This window comes from Cygnus atratus, chromosome Z (assembly GCF_013377495.2).
Source record: "Cygnus atratus isolate AKBS03 ecotype Queensland, Australia chromosome Z, CAtr_DNAZoo_HiC_assembly, whole genome shotgun sequence".
NCBI lineage: Eukaryota > Metazoa > Chordata > Aves > Anseriformes > Anatidae > Cygnus > Cygnus atratus.
Window position 1 is genome coordinate 34,567,546 of NC_066396.1, and position 23,542 is coordinate 34,591,087.

The following is a 23,542-nucleotide window of genomic DNA, read 5'->3' on the forward strand; positions in this document are numbered from 1 at the left end:
ACACATCTTACTGATCATTCCAAGAAGTATGAATAGAGCACAGCAGTTTCTCGAGTCTTCCAGACACGTTCCTCAGCAGCACAGACCTCTGTGATAGCTCTGTGGTTGGCAGTGAGCATGCTTGTGTTGTAGAATTCTGTAGTCATTTTCATGTGGTTTGGGGACAAAATCCAGCTCACTGATTTCCACATGTTTAGTGTGTTTGGTATTCCAAAGAAGGTTTTTGAAACCAGTATCCTTCTCTGAACATGATACAACTCTGTTTTCTGGAAGAAAAGGATTTAATCCTACTACTTTTGGCCCAAAGTGTTTCTAAATGTTTATGCCAACATTTCGATCAGTACAGCCTACTCTCATCTGTGGCTACAACAGATACATGATAGGGTGTTTTCAAATTTCAGGTAGTGTTGCAAGTGCACAAAGGGGAAAGGTATGTTCGTAACATAAACAAAACATGCCCACCATGGGAGATCACAACAAACATAAAAAGGCAGGTGTGGCATTGGAAACTGGAATAAGAACCCCTCGTGGAACAACTAGTAGGTTTCGGGGAGGATACAGCAGGAAGTGAGTGCAGCAGTCCCTAATCAAGAGCTTCCTCCAGAGCTTGGGAGTGTCATGAGGCACAAACATGATGGATGAAGAAAGCAGAGGGTGTAGCTGAAAAGGAAACAAACAGTGTCGATGAGCGCAGGAAAAATGGACTGAAGCTTAGCAAAACTTCCATAATGAGGAATAATAACTGTAATTAAGAGGCAAAGGTGAGCGAGAGCTGATGAAAGAATTTAGCACTGAAGTGCAAGTCTAAATATAACTGGGGAAGGCACAGGGCTGTAGATCATTCTGTTATTGCTAAGTGAAGCAAAATATGGTCCTGTATCATAGGCTGTGCTATTACATTCTTACGACTCCTAAGTACTTACTTACACACTCCTCTTAACTACTTTCTCTTGCAAAAGCTGCAGGTAAATGCTGTGACCACCATCTGCACTTGGCCCCTTCCATGTAGCTTTCAAAGACCTGACCTCCGTTCGCAAACTTTTCTGGTCTCAACCTCACCCTCTACTCCTCCTTTTTGAGTACTATTTCCATACTTACAGAAGTAATAGAGTATTTTGACTTGAAGTGAGTGAGAACGCTGTTGTTTAATTGGTATGTGAAACAGGTGTATCAGGTTAGATCAACCCAGGATTATTTGTGCCTCTTTCTTAACAGGTGGTGATAACAGCAGCTTTGTCACCCTGTTCCTATGGCTAATTTCCAAGTGCTCTAACAGGAGAATATGCTGCAGCTGTTCACTGCGGGGTTCTCTGTACCTTCTCTAAAATACTGCTACTGAAGCAACTGAAAGCATCATTAATCCTGCGTGGCAGGGAGGACAGATGGAGTCAATATATATATATATATGCTTTTTAAGCAAAGGCATTGGCAGTGCCAATAAAGTAAACTGCTACGTATCTCCAGAACCTCACTCATCATATTTCTGCACATCCTAATGCTGTAAAAAAGGGTCGGCAAGCACCACACTCGCATTTCAGCAGAAATATGGTTGGGGCCGGTGTTCTCGGAGGTCCTTCCCAACCTAGCTGGTTCCATAGCAGGAATTTTAATGAGGCGCGACGAAAGACTGCACGACACCATACAACACCCCAACGCTGCACGCTTTTAAGGACTTCATTTATTATTATTATTATTTATTTTTTTAACACGCACGCCCTGATTCCTTCAGGAGCGGAAGAGGCGGGCACGTCTATGTCGACGTGACGCGTTTCCATATGGCGGACTACAGGCCCCAGGGGGCGCCGCGGGACGGCGGCTATGTCCGTGCCGCTGCAGGACATGGCGGCGGTGGCTGCCCCCGAGTACGAGGTGGGGGAGCTGCACAGCCGAGTCTTCTGTGTCGGCGCCCTGGGCCGCGGCTGGCGGCAGCAGCTGGGGCCCCCCGACCTCTCTCTGGCGGCGGAGGAGGAGGAAGATGAGGAGGAGGGGGACATGGCCGTGGCGGAGGAGCTGGGCTGCGCCTTGGAGACGGCGGCCGAGCTGCGGGCCGTCTGCAGGTGGCCGCGGGAGCTGGGGGGCCTGCGGGGGTGGGTGGGTTTTTCCCCCCTATTTTCCTCTGGAATAAATAGTGGAGAAGGAAAACGTTTCTTTATAGAGCAGTGCTGGGTTTTTCCTTATGGTGTGGGCTTGTCATGGTGAGCAGAGGCCTCGGCGCCCTGCATGCTAACCACGTAAAGACTCAGCGCTCTGCATGTAGAGGCATACCTGCACCGCTCATCAGGTAACACTGACGGTGTATGAACGTGTACGTGCTCTTAGGAGGCCCTGGTTGCAGAGGTGGAACTTACATGAAGAAAGCAGCCAGACATCTGTGTTAACACTGCCTAGATGGGCTCTGGCACCGTACGGTAGCTTTTGACTCTGTGCATCCTCATCCTCTGCCTGCTTTTTCTGTCAGGGCTGTCTGTGTGGTCTGTGCAAGGCTCCGCAACTGACTCTTGGTGCAGGGGACAGTGCTGTTTTGCCTAGCTGGCAAAAAAGCTGGGAAAAGCTGGTCTGGGAAAGAAAAATGGTTCTCATGTTGTTGTGCACTGGCTCCCACGTAGCTCTGCTTGTTTTTGCAGACCAGTGAATTGCAAACTTGTGTTAGCACTGGAAGGGGAGAACCATCCAGGTGCTAGAGCAGCAGGATTTAATGTGTTAAAGCTGAGAGGCATCAGACTTCCAGATCAGATAAGTAGTGAGAATCACCTGCTCTTACCCATGCTCTAGGAAAGGCCAGATTTCACACAGCAATTGCTGCAGAAAGCATCACAGTTGGTGGTTTGCCTGCAGCTCATCAGTTACAAAGACGTGCCAGAGCTCTGTTGCTTTGTGTATAGCTTTGTGCAAGACCCTTGATGATTGTTTCCTCCAAGGAGGGAGAAGTATGTACTAGTTTTTGCAAAAGCAAGGTGGAGGTGGCTCGCTTTCATGCATGGAGTAGAATGAATTTAGTCTCTGTAGTGCTTTAACCCCAGCAAGCAGCTGAGCCCCACGTAGCTGCGCAGTCGCTCCCCCCAGCTGGATGGAGGGGGAACAGTTAGAGAGATAAAAGCAGTGTAACAAGAAAGAAAGGAAAAAAAAAAGAAAAAATAATAAAGGTGGGGCGGGGGGGGGACACAAATTAAAAGAAAAGAGTGACAGAAAGGTAATTGCTTACTACCAGCTGACTGATATCTAGCTAGTCCCCGAGTATGGTGCCTCCCCCCAGTCATCTCCCCGCATTTTTACTTCTGAGCATGATGTTGCATAGTTTAAGACATCCCCCTGTTCCTCAGGGCCAACTTTCCTGGCTGTGTCCGCTCCCAGCTCCTGGTGCACCCCCAGCCTCCTGACTGGCAGGGCAGTGTAAGAAGCAAAGACCTTGCTGCTATGCAAGCACTGCTCTAAAACAAGTAAAACATCAGTGTGATGTGAGCACTGTTTTCATCATAAATCCAAAATACAGCACCAAAGGAGCTGCTGTGAAGAAAATCAGCTATCCCAGCCAAACCAGGACAGTCTCAGATGTGATCCAGAAGGCAAAGGTTGGTAATGTAGCTGGAGTCGTGATCTATATGGGTGCCCTAAGTGCAAGATGCATATGAAATTGCACAAGTTGTGTGGTGAGTGTCTTGCTAAATGTTTCCACAGTTATATTTCAAATTGTTGGCTTTGCTGTCATGTTGTCCCAACATCAGCAACATTATTTGAGATGGTCATTAGCTGATAATTACTGCTTGTTTAAATGGTGATGGTGCTTGAGAGGGAGGAGGAGGTGTAGGAACGTACCACACTGCTTCAGTAAAAGGCAAGAAACATGCAGAATTGGAGCCTAGGAGCACAGAGTTCAAAGTTGGAGCCAAAACATACCTGTGTGTATGTTGTGTGTGACAGTGAAAGTTTGGGAAGCCATTCAGAAATCAGACCCTTTAGGGACACTTGTAGTGCAGGAAGAAATCAAGACAGTGAGTTATATTTTGCCTTGTCTATGGAGGAGAAACTTGCCAAGCATTCTCACATTTTCAAGTGCTAGCTTAACTAAACCAGTGCTTTACTTCAGCTGTCATAGTTCTGGTGATTGGGATTTTTTTTAGCATTACTAGGCTTAGGAAAAATAGCGGCTGATGCTAGTGTTAGAAACAGTTCATGTGTTCTGGTGTGGCAGCACCTGTGTGAATTACTCTTTAAGCTCTCCCTCTGTAGTGTAGTTCCTGTTCTGTGTTGTGGCTTACTCTCTGCAGTGACCCTGTTGCTTGATCCTGTATGCTGCCATTTTTGCATAAATTTCAAGCAGATTTTCTGTGCTTTATATTTCCCTTCATTTATTCCATGCTCCTCTCTTCTGTCTCCTTCCATCTATGACTACTATGTTTCATCTGCTGCCTGCGTTTCCTGGGGTTACAGAGCAGTGCTGACCATTTGCTGCAGAGTAAACCATGGAAAGTGGTGCTGTGTAGCGAGGAAGTTTGGAAACGGGGGGCAAAAAGGGAGAGAGGGTCTATGAGGGAGAAAAAACAGATCATCTGGCAGCTGCTTGTTGGCTTTGCAGGAGAATGAAGATAAACCTGCACATCCTGGCGTGACCTTTTCCCTCATGCAGGCTGGAATCCCAATCCCTAATCTCCACGTGCTTTTGCTTTTAAATTAAATAGTCCTAGTCTCATGAATCTCTCCTTAACATTGGCCAACCTCAAGTCACCACCTCTGATCACTTTCACTTGCCTGCTCTGAGCTGTTTGTACTCGTCCCTTGAGAGGAGTTGACAACTGTGGACTACACCAAGATCTATTCTGTGCAGTCTGCTGGTCGCACTTGTTATTAGCCTAAATATAGTTTCCTAGGCACTGACATGAAGGCATGTTGGATATGAACACACTTTCTTCACTGAACTACTTGTGAGTGAAGTTCTGGCAAGTTAAGCTGTTTTGCTTTGGTTAGAAGAGAGATGGCAAGATGCGGATACTGCTGCTGTACCTCTGTTTGAAAGAAAACAGTAGCAGGGTAAGGGAATCTTTCATAGACTCAGGATGAAGTTTTCCAAAATCCATAGTGGAATATTTTTCACAACATTTGTGATATGTGTATGTTTAACTATTCCTTATGATTTAGAGTCTTCTGGTGAGAAGAAGTGGAATAATATTTAAAAGTTGTTTAACTTGCTGTGCATCCCAGTATATTGTGGTTGAATCGCTCTTTTTTTGCACATGTGTATTTTTCCATTTGCGGGAAAATAATTCCACCTTCACTCACTTGAATTTGACTCAGTAAGAACAGTTTGCATGCTGCTCAACTTGTGTGCAGACCACGGTTGTATGGATTGCGTGCAGGTGTAAAATGCTGTCCCCAGCTAGGAGATCCTATCAGCTCTTCTCTTAAATAACCAAGGTGTGGGGAGGGTCAAGTTTTGACTCTTGTTCCATCAGTTGGCTCAGAGATTTACACTGGGTTTCAGTAGTGATGTTTGAGAGACTGAAGTGTTTTAATGCTGGAGGTGCTCAGCTATGTTACTCTGTTTTGCCTTCAGGGTGATTTGTTGGGTAGGTGTAGGACAGGCTTAGATCAGTGTGGATTTTAGGTAGGTCAAGGGAGGTGAGGCTTACAGGTACCTTATTTCTCTTCAGCCCTGCTTCACCTTGTTTTATTAGAAGGGGGTAGTTGTAAATATCTCTAGGGACGTGTTATAAAGCTGCATTAAGCTAGCATTAGCATCTTATCGTATTAGTATTTAGCGTCTCGTAGCATTAGTGTCTCAAAGGTGATGAAAGTACTGCCCTCAATATATATGCAATATAGAGAGTAGTATAAACACTGTATCTGATATAGCAGGAAAGCATCAGGCAAAATACTAAAGAATCTTCGAAGTTTTTGATTTCTAAAACTGAGAAAGATTTCTGTGTTGCCAGAATATTCTGAGAAAAGTGAGGCCATGGTGATTAAAGGCTTTGCTGATGTTCTGTTTCCATGTCAAAATTACCACAGGCCTGGCCTTAACCTTTTTATTTTTAGCCTTCTTCCTAGGGGACGTGAATTTTGTGTAATGCTTTGTATGCTTTATTTAAGTGAGACCTTCGTCTGTTGCTCCTTGTCACTATCCTACAGTTCATCTTAATGCCTGTTAAGCAATTTGGGCATTTACTGTGATTATTTCCCCCCCTGCCATAGCTGAGTGCACTGTTGTGCATATGACTGCTCTTTGTCTTGAATCAGCTTGCCTCAGGAGTGGGGTGCGTCTGGTGCAAGCTTTCTGTTGCATGCAATTTGGTGTGTTAGGCACGTGACACCCACTACCTGGACTTAATTCCCTGGGGGAACAGCCATATGCCTTATGAAGGCTGATTTTCTTAGGACTGTGGACCAAGCGTTAGTGGTATGGTTCCACCACACTGGAGTTACTCCAGTGTGGCCTGCAGAAAAGGCCATGTAGCAAGGTCTTTCAGGACTTAAGTGCCTGTGATACAGTGAGATACTTCATCGGTTTAGACTGCTTAAAAAGCCTGAAAAAGGTATTCTGCATGTAACGTTCCTTTAGAAATCAAAGGTTTCTGACTTTGAGGAGTTTGAAATTGCAGTATCGAGGCTCACAAAGGTCCATGCAGCCTCTCAGGGATCCAGTGTCATTTTCTCTTTGTGCTAGCTACCATTCCAACCTTACACGGAAAATGAGGAAGCAGCTTGCGTGACAGGTGTTTTTCACTGTGTCTTCTTGAAGCTGCTTTCTAGGGAATGTTAGTTTTTTCCTGGAGTGGATGATTAGTGGGCATTCTGCAGATGCCACAGCCAGAGATTGCTGTCTAACGCTATGGGAGGGAAGGAAAGCATAGGCAAGTATTGGGGAGTTTGACACTGTATGCTTGTGTAGAAGGGAAATTGACTTGCAGAAAATGGACTCCACAATCAGTAAGATTGTAAAGTAGGTATGTTTATTTAGCGCTGGGCAGCACGTGGGGTAGTCTCACCAAAATTGTGCGCCCGCGACACGGCAACTTGCCATGGTTATATGCAGTAAAGAGTTACATATGCATGAAGTTCCACAATGCACCTATACGTATGCATAACCTGTCCCCGCTTCATATTAAAATTAGTTCAAGAAGTCATTTCCATAAGCTCCTCCCATCTGCGTTTGCACAGTGTCTCCTGGTGGTGGTCGCTGGGGTTTGTGGGGATGAAGGTTGGTGACTCTTCCTCGTCACCGCTAGTTGACCTCTTGTCTTTGCGCAGACTCAGTTGCTCCTTGGCTCTTGTCCGTCCGCAGGACCAGTTTCTGCCAGTTTCTTAAGATAGGCTCACACTCCTATCAAGAGACTAACCTTGGTAAGGGGCCCAAGGGTTCTTGCTTTAACTAATTCGCACAGTGCACAATAGTTAGCAAAGACACTAAGTGGCATCCACTAGTTTAATACTGTCAGTGCTCTACCTCTACTTGATAAAATTCTCCTAACTCCCTCTCTCAAAATGGGGTTTTGTTGCCTTTGATGTAGATGGAATTTTACAACAGTAGTTTTCAAATCTTGCACACAACCTACATGTTGCTTAAAGAGCAAAGGGTATAGGCATGTTTGCAAAATGGCAGGACCTCAAGAAATTCAGCATTTTTAGGTAAATAAGGTCACTGATGCATGTGCAAGAAGACTTCAATAAACAGCCTAGGCAAGCTGGTGGGATGTAGATTGTTTTTATTGGCCACAGAAAGGTTATTTGTGAATTACTTTACCCGTCAGGGACTATATTTACTTCAGTGGATGGGCTGTTCGTAACAGTTACCTGACAACAACCTAGAACATAGAACAACCCTATCTAAAGCTGATGCTTGCTTTATATTCTCCAAAGTACTCTTGTCCTCCTTTATGTTGCTTAAAATGACTGTTCTTTAGCAGCAGTCTGCATTCGATACAGGGCTGACTTAGTTGTCTCTGCCTCTAGTTCCTCTGGTGGGAATCTAAGGATAAGGTTGGTTCTTTTTCTAAGGGGTTGCAAGTAATTGCTGCATTGTTTTTATTTGTTTCTTTTTAAAATAATACATCTGAATGAATCTTCTCTTAAAATACACAGAAAAATTCTTATTTTTCTTTTACAGTACATCTGGATGGTATGAAAGCGTCTAAACAGTAGTAAATCCAAGTAATCTTCAGTGCAGAATAAATTTATTGGGTCATCAGAAGTAGGGCATCTACCCTGAACTGAAACTTTATCTCTGACATTTACTTGCTGTCAGCTGATAGCAGTTGATTCCAGACTTCTATTTCTCAATTGCTGTATACTCCTGTGCAGTCCTATTCTAATGACTTATCCATTACTGCAATTATAGTCTTCCCGAGCTTAGTATTGTTGACATATGGAGGACATTAGAAGATGATAATGAAAAAGAATATAACCAAATCATACATTACATTGAGAATAGATGGTACAATCTTTTTTTTTTTTTTTTTTCCTTCTGGATTCCACCAGTGCTCTCCTTCTCCATATGGAGAGGTTTGCATAAATGTTTGTTGGGATTCAACCTAGACAATGACATAGGCAGTGATATAAGCCCTGACTTTATATAGTCTGCAAACAGTGGGGAGACAAATCAAGTCTGATTGAAAGCGGGTGATACTTCTCTATTTTAAGTGGTATTTTTTCACACTGTTTTCATGTTGGACAAAATTCTCCTCGACTGATAATAAAATTAAAAAAAAAATGATTTTTGAATCAGTGTTTTTCTGTATGTTTTTAGATAAAAAAAAGATAACTGATGCTAGTGTAATAGTGTCTAATTTGAAGCTTACACAGCTGGGTCTGTTTGTGGGGTGATGTGGAATAACTTTATAATATAAAAACTGTGACAGGATGCAGATGTGGTGTTCTGCAGTTGTTGTTTTTTTTTTTAAATGTATTGATGAGAAGGCCCTTCTTTACTGTGAGGGTGACAGAGCACTGGCACAGGTTGCCCAGGGAGGCTGTGGGGTCTCCTTCTCTGGAGATATTCAAAACCCACCTGGGTGCCATCCTGCGCAATGTGCTCTGGGTGATCCTGCTTGGCAGGGGGGATGGACTAGATGATCTCCAGAGGTCCCTTCCAACCTTAGCCATTCTGTGAGAAATTTCATCCTTGTTTATGGTATGGAAACGTGACATTTGTATAGTCAGTTTAAATCGGTACTGCAGCCAAAACAGTTCCACGCTTCCATCCTACATCCTGCAGTGATTTGCACTACAGCAAAAAATTCTAGTTAGCTGTACTTTGGATTCAGTGTGGGCACAAGAAGAGTGAGGGTTAAAAGCGTCAGAGGATGGAAAGAAGGATGCAAGGAAGGGTGGACCTACCACTTTTGGCAGAAATGTTGTTTAATTCCCATTGGAAGAAGTCTGGTGTAAATGAATGCCTTAATACAGCAGTCAGTGCTTGTGTGAATGTGGTGGCTTGCCTACATGTGCTTAGGTGAGTTGTTAGCTTTACCATATGGATTGAGGCTGATGGTCCTTTTTGGTTGAATCTGTTTTGCCATATATCATCAGAAAATTGGAGCAGGTGGGTGGGATTTGAAAAAGTCAAGTGACATTTTTAAGTTTATAAAAAGTGTTGGACACACATCTCTACCGGGGCTTGTTATGCCTCTATAGACAGCTATGCTTTGTTGGGAAGAATGCAAGATAAAGAAAATTTGCCCAATTTCTGTGAAAGCCAGATAAAGAGTCCTGGATTTTTTGACTTCTGGTTCTCTGTCTTATCAGGCATAAGGGCAGTAGAGTTGATTTAGGCTGTACAAGCTATGCCTTGTTTATTTGCATTTTACTGTCTTTGTTCCTTTTAAGAATAACTTACTGATTTGCATTAAGTATGAAAAAATGTGTAATAATTATTTTCTTTGTTGTCCTAGTGTTGATATGTTAATGTCTTCTGATAAAGAAGAGGACCCAGAAGTTATTCCTGAAGATAGCAGTTTACTAACTCTTCGGTACGTTGCTACGATGTACTGTCTGTGTCCTCATTTGAGGGAGGAGAAAAAGGCCAAACAAACACAACAGCGTGGTTAGCTGCATGTTCATTTTCTAGGTCATGGTGTACTTTCTGAAGCAGTGTCTAGAAACACTCTAAGGGCAGAAACACCATTTTAGGACAAGCTAGTTGATATGAGCCTTCTGCTTTAATGTTACTTAGTTGTTTTTTTTTATGAAGATATGACACAGAATATGCCATGTTTCTTCCTGGAAGAACTGAGGATTCCTGAACCTAGGTGCTTCTGAATTAGTGCCTGTATTTTGAGCACACAGGAGACTTCTTGAAAGCATGTGAAGAAGGTTTCTATGAAAATTTAAAAAACAAATCTGTAGTTCTTATCTCCAGCAACCCGCAGTCCCATTGTAACATCCAAAGTGTAACTACTGAAATTGTGGCCATATACTTCTTCAAAATCTTCCTGAAAACGTTCAGGAAGATCTGAAGGGGTGAATAGACTTGTCCTGGAAGTTAAAATGAGTTTGTTATTCACACAGTGGTTAAATATGTGTATTGTAGGTGTGGCACACTTTTTTTTTTAGAAGTTCTTTGTAGAAAAATATGTCCTGAGGTTGAGAATACTTGTATTTTTTTCTTTGCTTGAGTATGAATTGGATTTTTCTAAAGTGTGAGGACTAGAAGAAATAGCTTCCTCAGAGGTAGCAAGTGTTCTTCTATAGAGTCTCTGCAGGGTCAACATTTTGTTGTTTTTTCTCGTGTTAAAAAACTGCCCACAAACAAACCATAATTTGAGTGTGAAAAAAAAAAAAAAAAAAAACCTGAAATCCACAACCTGGAATGATGTACGGGAATTGGCAGACAAGATTATTGCAAATGTTGGTTGTACTAAGATGGCCAGAAATCCTGCTCTTTGAAAGCTGCACTGTAGTGCCTTGTGTTATTTGAAAATATGTCTACAGATTGCGTACAGAAGTTTAATGAAGTTTTTGTCCTGTGTTTCTGTCCCTCAGAATTAGAAGGAAGGCACTAGAGAGGAGAGAAGAAAGAATCATCGTGGATCGGGCTTGCAGGCAAGAAACTCTTGCCTATGAGATGGTAAGATTTCCATCATCTCACAGGATTTCAGTGCAGTCTAGCACAGCCAAAATCCAGGTACTGGTTGCTTTTTTTTCCCAGTACTGGGAACCTGTGTACACTGTAAATGTTTGCGGATCTGAATCTGCAGATAATGACTGAGATTAAAGACATTTTATAGAAAGATAGCACAGGAACTCATCTCTTAGTCTGTTGATACCAAACATGGTAAGGAGGAACTCCACCCCATTACTGCTGTATGACTGCTTTTACTTGGCTGCTACTAAAACATTGTGTAGGGTGTCAAGTGTACTGAGTGTTGTATGAGCTTACTGTATAGCATAGAGTTACTGCTCTAACTTACTGCAGATTACTGCTGCATAGCATTGTTGCTTGCAGAGTCCTGTGTTGGTATCTAAGCTTTAATGTATCAGGAGTTGTCAGCTGGTTTCTGTAGAGCTGAAAGAGGAAAACAGTAGAGGCAAAGTTCCTAGTTCTGAGCTTCATAACCCCTGTTTCTCAGCCATTCTGATTTGTCACAGTAGCTGGGTGTTTCTAATTGTCAAAAGCACCTCAGTTTCTCCAGAGCTGAGAAATGAAGGGAAATGTTTGAAACAGCAATTTTTCACTTTCCTATGTTGAAGGAACAAGGCTGTTAATTCAGAAGGCTACAAAAAGACAGTCAAAAACAAGTGATGGTTAGAACAGAGTTTCTCAGACTTTTATCCAGGGACTATGGTATATAAAAGGTTGCCAATATAATATCTATTTGTATCTTTTTTTTATTCCAGGAGTCACATGCAATTGGAAAGAGGCCAGACAATCCAGTAGACCTAGTAGAAGGGGGAGAACTGCTTTTAACTCTGAACATTTTCTATCCTGTCATACTTCAGAAGGTTGGTACTAAATCCTATAGGCTGTATTCTAATGCCTCTTCCCTGCTCAGGTAATGTATTGCTTTCCCAGACATTTAAAATCACCACTGAGGAAGCATGGTAAACCCTTCAACTGTGGTAACTTCTCAAGGCTTTTACAGAATCTGGTTTTCCGTGTGGTACTGGTATACACAAAGATATTTCTACATAAAACTAGTAATTTCCATCTGTAAAAGAGGCTGAGGCGAGATACTGTTAAATCTTAAACAGGAAGGTGGTGTGCTGCTATTAAATACCTCAAGCGGTCAACTCAAGAGCAGTTCTTCTACTGAAATGATTTTCACTTGAACCTTTTATGCTGTTTTCTTTGTAGCATAAAGATCACAAACCCTATCAGACAGTCCTTGTACTGGGCAGCCAGAAGCTCACTGAACTCAGAGACTCAATTTCCTGCGTCAGTGACCTCCAGATAGGTGGAGAGTTCAGCAGTCAGCCAGATCAAGCACCAGAGCACATCAGCAAGGTAAAACCTTCTGCTTGGACCACTAATGTGTAAGAACTTGGAAAATACATAGTAGAGAGGGGCAGGGTTGGTTTTTTTGTCCCTTCAGTACTATATTTAGCTAGTTTGGTTCTGAGTGGGGGTTGCACCACAAGTAAATACTTCCTGGTGGCATTGCCAAGCTGACCTGCTTTGTACATTTTTGATGGCATGTCAAGAGAAACGTCATTAGTGCTATTGCTGGAAAGTAGTAACACTAGCATTGACTTCTTGTGGAGGTGCGTCCATGTGGACTGTTTTTTACACTGAACAATATTCTGAAACACCAGAGATAATGGAAAGCTAAAGGTGGACTTCCCATCTCTGAACACAAATCATAGAATCATTAAGGTTGGAAAGGACCTCCAAGATCATCTGGTCCAACCATCCCCCTACCACCAATGTCACCCACTAAACCACCTCCCTAAGCACCATGTCCAGCCTTTCCTTAAACACCCCCAGGGACAGTGACGCCACACCTCCCTGGGCAACCCTTTCCAATGCCTGACTGTCTCCTAATTTCCAACCTGGACCTCCCCTGGTGCAACTTGAGGCCATTCTCTCCAGTTCTATCGCTTGTTGCCTGTGAGAAGAGGCCAACCCCCAGCTCCCCACAGCTTCCTTTCAAGTAGTTGTAGAGAGCAATAAGGTTTCCCCTGAGCCTCCTCTTCTCCAGACTAAACAACCCCAGCTCCCTCAGCTGCTCCTTGTAGGACTTGTGTTCCAGGCCCTTCACCAGCTTCGTAGCCCTTCTTTGGACACGCTCCAGGGCCTCGATGTCCTTCTTGTAGTGAGGGGCCCCAAACTGAACACAGTACTCAAGGTGCGGCGTCACCAGAGCAGAGTACAGGGGGACGATCACCTCCCTGGTCCTGCTGACTACACTATTCCTGATACAAGCCAGGATGCCGTTGGCCTTCTTGGCCACCTGGGCACACTGCTGGATCACGTTCAGGCGAGCATTGACCAACACCCCCAGATCCTTTTCCTCTGTACAGCTTTCCAGCCACTCTGCCCCAAGCCTGTAGCGCTGCATGGGGTGTTGCGGCCAAAGTGCAGGACCCGGCACTTAGCCATGTTGAACCTCATCCCATTGGCCTCTGCCAGTCCTGTCCAGGTCCCTCTGCAGGGCCTTCCTACCCTCCGGCAGATGGACACTTCCCCCCAGCTTGGTGTCATCTGCAAGCTTCCTGAGGGAGCACTCAATTCCCTCATCCAAGTCAGCAATAAAGATATTAAAGAGGATGGGTCCCAACACCGACCCCTGGGGAACACCACTGGTGACTGGTCACTAGGTGGATTCCACTCCATTCACCACCACTCTCTGGGCCTGGCTGCCCAGCCAGTTAGTAACCCAGCAAAGAGTGTCCCTGTCCAAGCCAGCTTCTCCAGAAGAATACTGTGGGAGACCGTGTCAAAGGCCTTGCTGAAGTCTAGGTACACTACATCAACAGCCTTTCCCTCATCCATCAGGCGGGTCACCTGGTGATAGAAGGAGATGAGGTTGCTCAGGCAGGACTTGCCTTTCATGAACCCATGCTGACTGGGCCTGATCCCCTGGTGGTCCTGCATACACTGTGAGAGTGCATTCAAGATGACCTGATCCATCACCTTTCTTGGCACCGAGGTCAGGCTGAGGGGCCTGTAGTTCCCCAGGTCCTCCTTACGACCCTTCTTATAGATGGGCATCATGTTAGCATGTCTCCAGTCATCCAGGACCTCTCCAGATGACTGTGACTGCTGGTAGGTGATGGAAAGCGGCCCAGCAATCACATTCGCCAGCTCCCTCAACACCCTTGGGTGGATCCCATCTGGCCCCATGGACTTGTGATGGTCCAGGTGGAGCAGCAGGTCTCTAACTGTTTCTACCACAACTGTGGGGGTTTCTTCTGCTCCCCATCCCAGACTTCCAGGATGGGAGGCCATGTACCCTGAGGATAAGTAAACGCTTTGGTGTTTGTAAGTCGGTGCTGATCAAAAGTAGGAATGAAGATTATATATCTCTGCTCCAATTTCCTGATATTCTCTGGGGATGTAGAAAAAAGATCTAAAAAGAAAAAAGTACTCCAATTGAAAAGACTGAAATTACATAATGTAGGTAATATGTTACATCAGATACATCACAGAATAACAAGGTGGTTGAGGCTGGAAGTGGACCTTTGGAGGTCATCTCGGCCAACCTCCCATACTCAAGCAGGGCCACCTAGAGCAGGTTGCCTAGGAGCAAGTCCAGGCAGTTTTTGAAGATCTCTAAGGAGGGAGACTCCACAGCCCCTGGGCAGCGTGTGCCAGTGCTCTGTCACTGTAAAGTGTTTCCTGATGTATAGACAGAACCTCCTGTGTTTGTCTGCACCTGTTACCTCTTGTCCTGTCACTGGGCACCACTGAAAATAGCCTGGCTCCATCCTCTGTGTACCCATGTTGATGAGATTTCCTCTGAGCCTTCTACAAGCTGAACAGTTCCAGCTGTCTCAATATTTCCTCGTATGAAAGATGCTTCAGTCCCTTCATCCTTACAACCCTGCGCTGGACTCTGTCCAGTAGCTGTATCTCTCTTTGCACTTCTCCTTGCAGAACTTCATCAGGTTCCTGACAATCCTTTTCTCGAAGCTGTTGAGGTTCCTCTGTGTGGCAGGATGACCCCCTGACTTATCAGTCAGCCCTCCCAGTTTTGTGTCATCTGCAGACCTGTAGAGGGTGTATTTCACCCTATCATCTGGATCATTGATGAAGGTGTTAAAAAGGACTGGACCCACTGCAGACCCCTGGGGTACACTGCTAGTTACTGGCTTCCAACTGGATTTTGTGCCACTGGTCTCACCCTCTAGGCCCAGCTGTTTGGCCAATGTTATAAATTAGTAGTATAGTATATTATCAACGTAATATAATTTATATAATGTGTGATAATACGTGATCTGAAGAGAAACCATAGTGAACTCTGTACTCTGGAACCTGCGCATTCTGCTTTCTTCTGTACAATCTGAAGAGAAACCACAGTGTACTCTGCACTCTGGAACCAGTATGCTCTGGTTTCTTGTCAGATTGTATATTATCATCTGTTATATATTACATAATTTATATTACATTGATAGTATATTATTTATAGTACTGATTGTATTGTATGGTTGTATACATAAAAATGAAAATTTTGCACATTCCCATTTAAGACAACTGAAAGATGTCCTCCATCTTTTCAGTTATATAAATTAAGTAGAATAATCTTTCTACCTAGCTACTAAAGCAGTAGCTGATTAGTTCTGAGGGTAAACTCCCTTCCTGTGCATGCAGAGGAGTCATCTGAGACTGTCAAAGCATTCCTAGAAGACAGGGTTGAGAGATGTGGCTTCCTAACGCAAATAACTTCTACAAAGTAAAGGAATGTTACCATGCCTGGCCTCCCAGCAGGAGTTGTTTGTGAGAGGTGTGCTTTGCTTTCATTTGTTTGTTTTCTGGAAACATGACTAGGAATTGCAACAAACAGTGGAGTATAGGCTGAGTGCATGTCAATGAAGTTGCATGTTCACAATAAAATGTGCATGTTCCTTCAGCAGGCAGGTAATCAGCTATCATTGGGGTAGAATTATCTTCTTTTGGTCTAGGAGGAAGTGGCAGCTATACTTGCTAAAAGTATGTTAGCTTTTCCAGATTTTTGACTATTAGAAGGATCCTAGAAGCTAATTTAAATCATAGTGGCACTATGAGAGGCTACAGAAAAGAGGCTGTTGTATGCAAGGTAGCTGTTGATGCCTGCTTTTTCTTCTATTGAAATGCAGTTGGGGTACATGAGCTGAGCAGAAGGATCAAGTTCCTGCTCTCAATGGTTAGGGAAACATCTGTAGCTGGTCAGTTGATACAGAGGGCAGGAGACTTTTTGGATTTTGTTGGTGTAAGTAGGCAGTATTTATTTCATCCTGGGTTTTGTGATTTTACTCTTTGCATCTGTGCCATTTTAATTTTTTTGTAAAGAAGCATTTGAGTCAAAGCAACATAAGGGGGATGTTGAAGAAAAGTAGTCAATATTGAGGTGTTTTATTCCACAGACATGGATACCTTTAACAACGTTCCTGATCTTTTGTGTGAATATTATTACTATGGGGATCCCTTGGAGAAATGCGATGAGACATTCCTCCTTGCATACTGAAGGATAATGCAAAGTCTGAGCAGAAGGAATGTGTGAGTTGTATCTCTTCCTAGTGTCGATCAGGAAAGACCTGACTCAGACTCCCCAGAATCTTGGGGTTATATATGTATACAGTATATCTCAGCGTCACTTGTGTGTGCTATAGCTATGCATAGTTATATACACAGCATACGCAGAATGGCTTCCTAAGCAGCAGTCTGTGTTCTGCTCTGAAGTGCTTCAAGGCAGGTTTAGTCTGTGCCCTTCAACCTTCCCTCATCTCTAACAATAAATGCAGTACAAAGCTGGCCTTTTTCTGCAGCCCAAGATCCAGGATAGACTTGTTCCAAAAGAACTTGGAAGAACACAATTTAAAGGTGAAGTGTTATGGATAAAAAAGCACAGATTTTTTGGTCATCTTTTCTCTGCTCAGACTGCTTGTTTGTATAAAGACTGTTTTGAAACCAACAAAAGGAAATTGCGGAAATTACAGAAAAAGGAATTACAGAAAGCAGATATATGCTTTAATTAAGGAATTACTTTTTTCTTAGGTATCAATGATGTAAGTATTGAAATAAAAAGTTTGTATGTTCTTCCCCATCTTACTTTTTTCTGTGTATATATATAATGATATTCTATTCCATTTCTTTCTCCTATTGTAATAGCTTTATTAGTTACAAAACCACACACCGTTACTATTTTATAGAAATAAAGTATGGCTCTAACTTTAGTTTTGGGAGAGGACAGCTCTCTGAATATTGCTGTGCAAGCAGTCTGGATAGGTAAACATAACGATACTTTGACTGTGTTATTCGAGTAGGATATTTTCTCCATATGTTGTTCCTTCTCAAGAATATGCATGCTGCAGGAACTTTTTTTATGGATGGATATGACTTTACCTTAAATAGTTGTGTAGTTCTTCTGCAGAATTTGTTACATATGCGTGGACAGCTCATAGGTTAGCTCAGTTTCTTGGGATGATTTGGAAAGTGATGATGCTTGCACTGCTGATATGAATGCCACAACTTGTTAATAATATTTGATAGAGAAGGTTGGTACCAGGATGCCTGTCTGCATGTGACAAACTTTGTAATTAAGGGAGTATTTTGAAGGAAGGTAGATTTTCTTCTGATCCCCCAGGGGTGAGGGGATTGGACCTTCCAAAATTGCATGTCTGTCTTGTTTATGTAGATGTGACTAGGGACTGCTCCTGTGTAGCTATCTTGTCTGTGTTGTGTGTGTGCGCGTGCAGGGGACAGGATTTGCAATAATTTGCAATTATTCTCTGTCATCCTAAGTGTTCCTTGTGGTGTTTTGTGTTTTATAGAAATCCATAACTGCTATGATGGAGATAGGAATAAGAGAATTAAAATAACCTATATTGCCTTGAGAATAATATCAGCAGAGCAACTGCATGAGCTTTCTTGTCAGCATCTAAAACCAGAGCAAGGTTTATTTCAGAAATCTGTAGAATGAAGTCTCTAAAAGTAATCTGGATACCTGAAGTGCTCGTTTTTTTTGGCGTTCTTGTAATGTTGGAGGTGTTAAATATCTTGTAACACTAATGCAGACTTCTCTTTCTTTCTCAGGATCTCTACAAATCTGCTTTCTTTTATTTTGAAGGCATCTTTTATAATGATAGAAGATATCCAGAGTGCAGAGATCTGAGCAGGTACAGTATTCATATACATAGACTATGGAAAACCTTAAAGGACAGGAAATTTACTAAATTTTTATTATGATTTGTGGTGTTTTTAAGACTGGAAAGGTTAGTGTGTAAATCTAGAATGGACTTTTCATTTCTACCCATATCACTTTTGAAAAGGAAGAATGAAGTTGTTTCCCACAAATTCTGTTTTGGTGTGTTGAAACACTGTGAAAGGGAAAACATTCACAGCTGTCAGTCTGTACTGGCTTTTTCAGTGCCCTCCTTAGTTGAGATGACCACCCAAAAGACTTGTCTGTGATGTAGAAGATGGGTCAGAACGACAGCAGGCTCAGCTGTGTGGGAATCAGTTGTTCTGCTCCATCTTGAAATTGTGCTGAATGCCTTCATGGTTAAACCAGAAAAGAGACTGTTAGGAAAAGAAATGTGAGACAGCATTCCCAAGAGTCTCAGGTATCTCTTATTTGGAACTATATGTACCATTTAAGCTATACGCCCTTGTTTGTTTTGAGGAAGTGGGGACTTGCTGGCATGTCAGGAGATGGTGTTGTTAGAATGGTATGGAAGAGCTTTGAGTTTGGACTGTATTCCTGTTGTGCCAAACTTGGTATGTGATTTCAAAGAAATGAATTATTTTGCTGCTGCTTCTCTTTCTGTCCTTGAGCAACAATGATTTTTATGGAAAAGCCTGTGATGACATACACAGTTCATAGCGAATATACAGTTTATAGTGAAATGGCGTGTATGTAGGGGTATACTGAAAATAATTGTAATAGTGACTAGTGCCCTTCCAATCCTAAATAGCTGTGCAGTTGTCAGCTTTGTTTCTTCTTGGGGGAAAAAAAAAAACACACTAAAAAAACTGAAACCAACAGCTTTAAAACAAAGTCATAGACCAAAGGAACAAAAATTATATTCTGGTGACCTGAATAACTGGAGTGCTTTAGAAGTGTTGGGCTGCAAACAACCTGGCCTGGATGGGGTGCCATCAGTAGTGTGCACTCTAACTAGACCTCCTCGTGAAGCTACCTGGTAGGGATTTAAATGCAGGTCTTCTACAAGAACAGCGCACAGTTCTGCAGAGCTGTGTTACTGCTGTGAAGTTACGTCATTACATCTGTTGTGAACTCTTCATTTCAACCTGTTAAACTGTATCCCACTGAAGAGCACTGCGTGTTCCCCAGAAAGTAAGGAAAAGGAGTATTTTTCCTTTCTGCATGTTTGCAGCTTACAGCCTTGCCATGCTGATGACCTTTCTATTTTCAGAACAGTCATTGAGTGGTCAGAAGCCCATGACAGAGGCTATGGAAATCTTCAGTCTGTTAAAATGGAGGACTACACATTTAATGATTTGTCCCTCAAAATTGGCTTTCCATACCTTTTCTGCCACCAAGGGAACTGCGAGCACATCGTTATCATCACGGATATAAGGTAAGTTACTGCTGTTTGGGAGTTGCCAGGCAATTAAAAGCAAGCCTTCAGTAGACAAACTTCAGACATTTAAGTGCTGAATATCTGTTAGACTAATTTTAAGATCATTCATGTGTCTTTCTGCAGGATTTACTTAAGACTTTATTCCATATACCACGTCAGAAAGGAGAAGAGCGATCTCCCTTGCTTTTTTTTTTTTTGTAATAGTTTGACCTGCATAAAAAAATCTGGTTTCTTATTAGCATGACATGACTTGTGGTATGGGAGGAATGGCACCCACAGTGAAAAGCCTTTTCTATGCAAAGCCAGTGTGTGTCAAATTTACATAATAATTGTGGAGCACTGGGCAGCACACTGCGGATAGTGGCTCTGGCTACAGTCAACTAGACTTGGTAGTTTAAACTTAGTGTCAGGCTGCAGGAACTGAAAAAGGGATGGAGGAATGGAAATAGTGGGGTAACGTGGATGGGCAAAGCAGAGAAGGAGCAGGTGACAGTGGCTGTGAGGTGGCAACCACATCAGCAATAGAACTGTTGTGTATGCTCTGCTTAATATATGAAGGGTAGAGAGAGCACTCCTCTGAGTGTCTGTAGATCATTTTTTCCTTCTAGAAGCATGATATATCTAAGTATTGTTAATAAAGGGTATCTCTCAGAGGAATACAACCCAAAGAAGGGTCTGGATGTCACATGATGATGATGATCTCAGGGTTGTGAACCTCTGAATATTCTCCTAGTTATGCGCCTGTTAGTCTACGTAGGAGGTATAAGCTTTAAACTGTAACTTACTCTGAATTATTTGCTTGAATGACTAAAGTAGATGGTCTGAAAATTTGAGTTAGTAACACAAACTAAATTTACTTGTGATAATAAAATCCACAGATGGTGCAACGAGCAGTCTCATCTTAATACAGATGAAGACTTGGAGAAATGCTAAGCAGAAGTAAAGTCATAGTTTGTACTGGAATTGAAGTCCTGCATCCGTGCTTATGTTCAGATCAGCTCCAATGTGTCTGAGTCTTTATTGTATTTTGTGCATTTATTTATTTCCTTCAAGGCTTATTCATCATGATGATTGCCTGGACAGGAACCTCTATCCCTTGTTAATCAAGAAACACTGGTTATGTACCAGAAAATGCTTTGTATGCAAAATGTATACAGCCAGGTATGCTACATAATTTATCTTTATAAGGTGTCGTCTTAAACAAATCTTTATAGGTGTTTCTACTAACTTTCCAGAAAATAACAATAATCGGAGCTCTGTGTGTTTTTAGTATGCTATGTGAATAATCTCCATCCAAAAATCCGTAAGTGTTCTGAGATTTTATATTTCAGGCAGGTGTCCCTTGAAAAGGCTTCCTGCAGGTGTAGTCATTGGGAGGAGATGATTCAGGATGATCAAAGAATTGTAATGGTGCAGAGGTTAATTCTTCGGCTTAGGTTCTTTTGCATACATACAGCTGAGCTCTTGATCTCTTACTTACTTTTGAAAACCTCAGTGTTGGGGGAGTACGATGCATTTTTACCTTATGACAAAAGATGCGAGATATAAATTCTCTTACAAAGCTTCTGTTAAATCCAGCATTGAAGTAGAGGGAAGTACGGATCTGTCCGACTTCAAAGTAATATATTAAAATCTGGAGATTTTCAGAAGCAGATGGCATATAGCTCCCCCACAGATAAACTTCAGACCTCTACAAGGAAGCTCTGTACTGTGCTGGTGTACTTGAAGTAACTTCTTGTGATGCACAGATTTTCTTCAGATAAAAGAGCAGAACGTGAAGTTGCTACTGTAGTGTTTAGTGCTGTTTACTTAGACATGAGAAAGCCTTTCAGTAGTCCTAGTAGAAAGTTCTCTTAAGGAGTTCTATGCACTGAACTAGGCTCCTTGGTTTTATAGACCTGAATGATTTCTTTATAAAAACACCTATTGCCTCCCTTGTGTGTCCACCGCCTCCCGAGCTTAAACTCAGCCCCAGTTTGACACCAGAGCTGTGTTATGTTACCTTGCTAGTTTGCAAGTTTCCAGGCAACTCTTAGAGTTTGCCTGGAATTAGGCCAAGAGCCAATTTTCCATCACGACGGGAGCCTCTTCTAGGGTTCCTAGCAGAGCCCCCAGAATGCCTTCACAAATGGCTATAATCTGTGAGGCATTTGGCCAGAAGGGGGGGTAGAGCCAAAGGGTCAGTTTGGGGGAAAGATGGGATAGGGAGGGCATTACCAGAGGTGATGTAAATGCATTAAATTAAAACCAGGATTAAGCACTAAGCTTAAGTGGGGAGATGCTAAACCATGGGTGCCAGAGCTGCTTTGGCTGTCTGTCCTGTATGGTGTAATCTGTGCAGATAGCATCTTTAATCACCAGAAGCCTTGAGCTGTCAGGGCTACCATAAATTAATTGCTCAGTGACATGGCAGCCCCTCTTTGTGCTGGCAGCTATGTTCGTGTTAATTTTTGTGCTTGCTGGGGTGTGCAGCAGTCCTTCCTTGCCCTGTCTGCATCACCCAGGCCTTTCTTGCAGACTTGTAAATGGATTTGGTTATTCCAAGAGTAGTTCGGAGTCAGTCGTGTGCGTGCTCTGTATCGAGGTTTCTCACTGTAAGGTAAAACAGATTTATCTTTTATGACTTAAATAGCCAGAGGCTGGACAGAAGATTCTTGACTCTTTTTTTTGTTGTTGTTGTGCACTGTACCAGTGATAAAGATCTGAGGGTTCCACAGGACATGAAGTGGGAGCAGTGGCAGATATCAGCTGAGATTGACACAGAATAGGCAGAGGGGTTAGTTAGGAAATCGCTGTAGGCCTGGGATGGTAAATATGCAGTATATGTAGTACCTCTTTGGTGTAACCGTACTGATGTTTGTTGATGCTATCCCCAGCTCTGAGTAAAACATTGAGATGTTTGTCGTGTGTTTGGCTTGCATGGAAAATACTTGTATTTTGTAACTTGCAGGTGGGTAACCAACAAAGACAGTCTGGCACCAGAGGATCCTTGTTTCTTCTGTGACGTTTGTTTTCGAATGCTCCACTATGATGCGGAAGGCAGTAAACTGGGGGAGTTTCTTGCATATCCTTATGTTGATCCTGGGATTTTCAACTAAAACTTGCATGATTCAGTGGACTACATCGATGAATCTGTTGCTCTAGCTGCTAAAACCACCAAACAACTTGAGTGTTGAGCATACTGTAGGATTTTTGGTTAAACTTTTAATTCCTATGAGGAGGAAGGAGCTCTTTGCACTTAAAATCTTTTTGGTATACCTTTACATCCACAGAGATAAGTTAGCATGGAAAAATATGCTCAGGTGTGTATTTTAATACAGTACATTTTTAATATACTTTTACTACAGTACAGTAGTTTGGAGATTAGACTCTCAAAATCTGGATGTTTTGAAGAGAATGCCCTGAGAATGCCCGTGTAAAAGCTGGTAGGGTTTTTGTTTGTTTTTGTTTGGGAAATCCTTTGCATCCAAGGCTCTGTTAACCTCAAAGGATGACAGAATGGTCTTTGGGCATTTTACCTGGAAAACTGGCAGTTGTCATCTCTGAACAAGGTTGGAAATCGGTGCGATGAATTTGCTGGGAGGAGAATGCTCCCCAGGAGACAGCTCATAGTGTTGGTTATCTTCTAGGTCTTCCCATTAAAAAGTGGGTGCTTTTATCTGTAAGCTCCTGCTGTCCTTGCACGTTGACTCTGAGGGCTTATTCTGTGAAGAGCAAACCTCATTTCACCAACTACTGAACTGTAGTCTGCCTTTCAAATAACTTGATTAACTATGTTTACAGTGTATGTAGTTGTAAATGTTCAAAATTAGTGTTCATTGTGTACTTTTTTATATTTTTGTTGTTTCTATTAAAATGTGAGCAATTTGTA

At 42.6% G+C, this 23,542-nt stretch overlaps 1 protein-coding gene across 1 annotated transcript; it reads left to right on the plus strand.

The window, feature by feature from the left end:
- The first annotated feature begins 1,757 nt into the window (after positions 1 to 1,757).
- SNAPC3 (small nuclear RNA activating complex polypeptide 3) lies at positions 1,758 to 23,542 on the plus strand. Its single transcript, XM_035569722.2, has 9 exons — positions 1,758 to 2,057; positions 9,882 to 9,959; positions 10,972 to 11,056; positions 11,827 to 11,931; positions 12,284 to 12,433; positions 18,161 to 18,243; positions 19,504 to 19,668; positions 20,725 to 20,832; positions 22,622 to 23,542. Exons 1-9 carry the CDS (start codon positions 1,819 to 1,821, stop codon positions 22,767 to 22,769), a joined length of 1,161 nt encoding a protein of 386 aa, XP_035425615.1. The 5' UTR covers positions 1,758 to 1,818; the 3' UTR covers positions 22,770 to 23,542.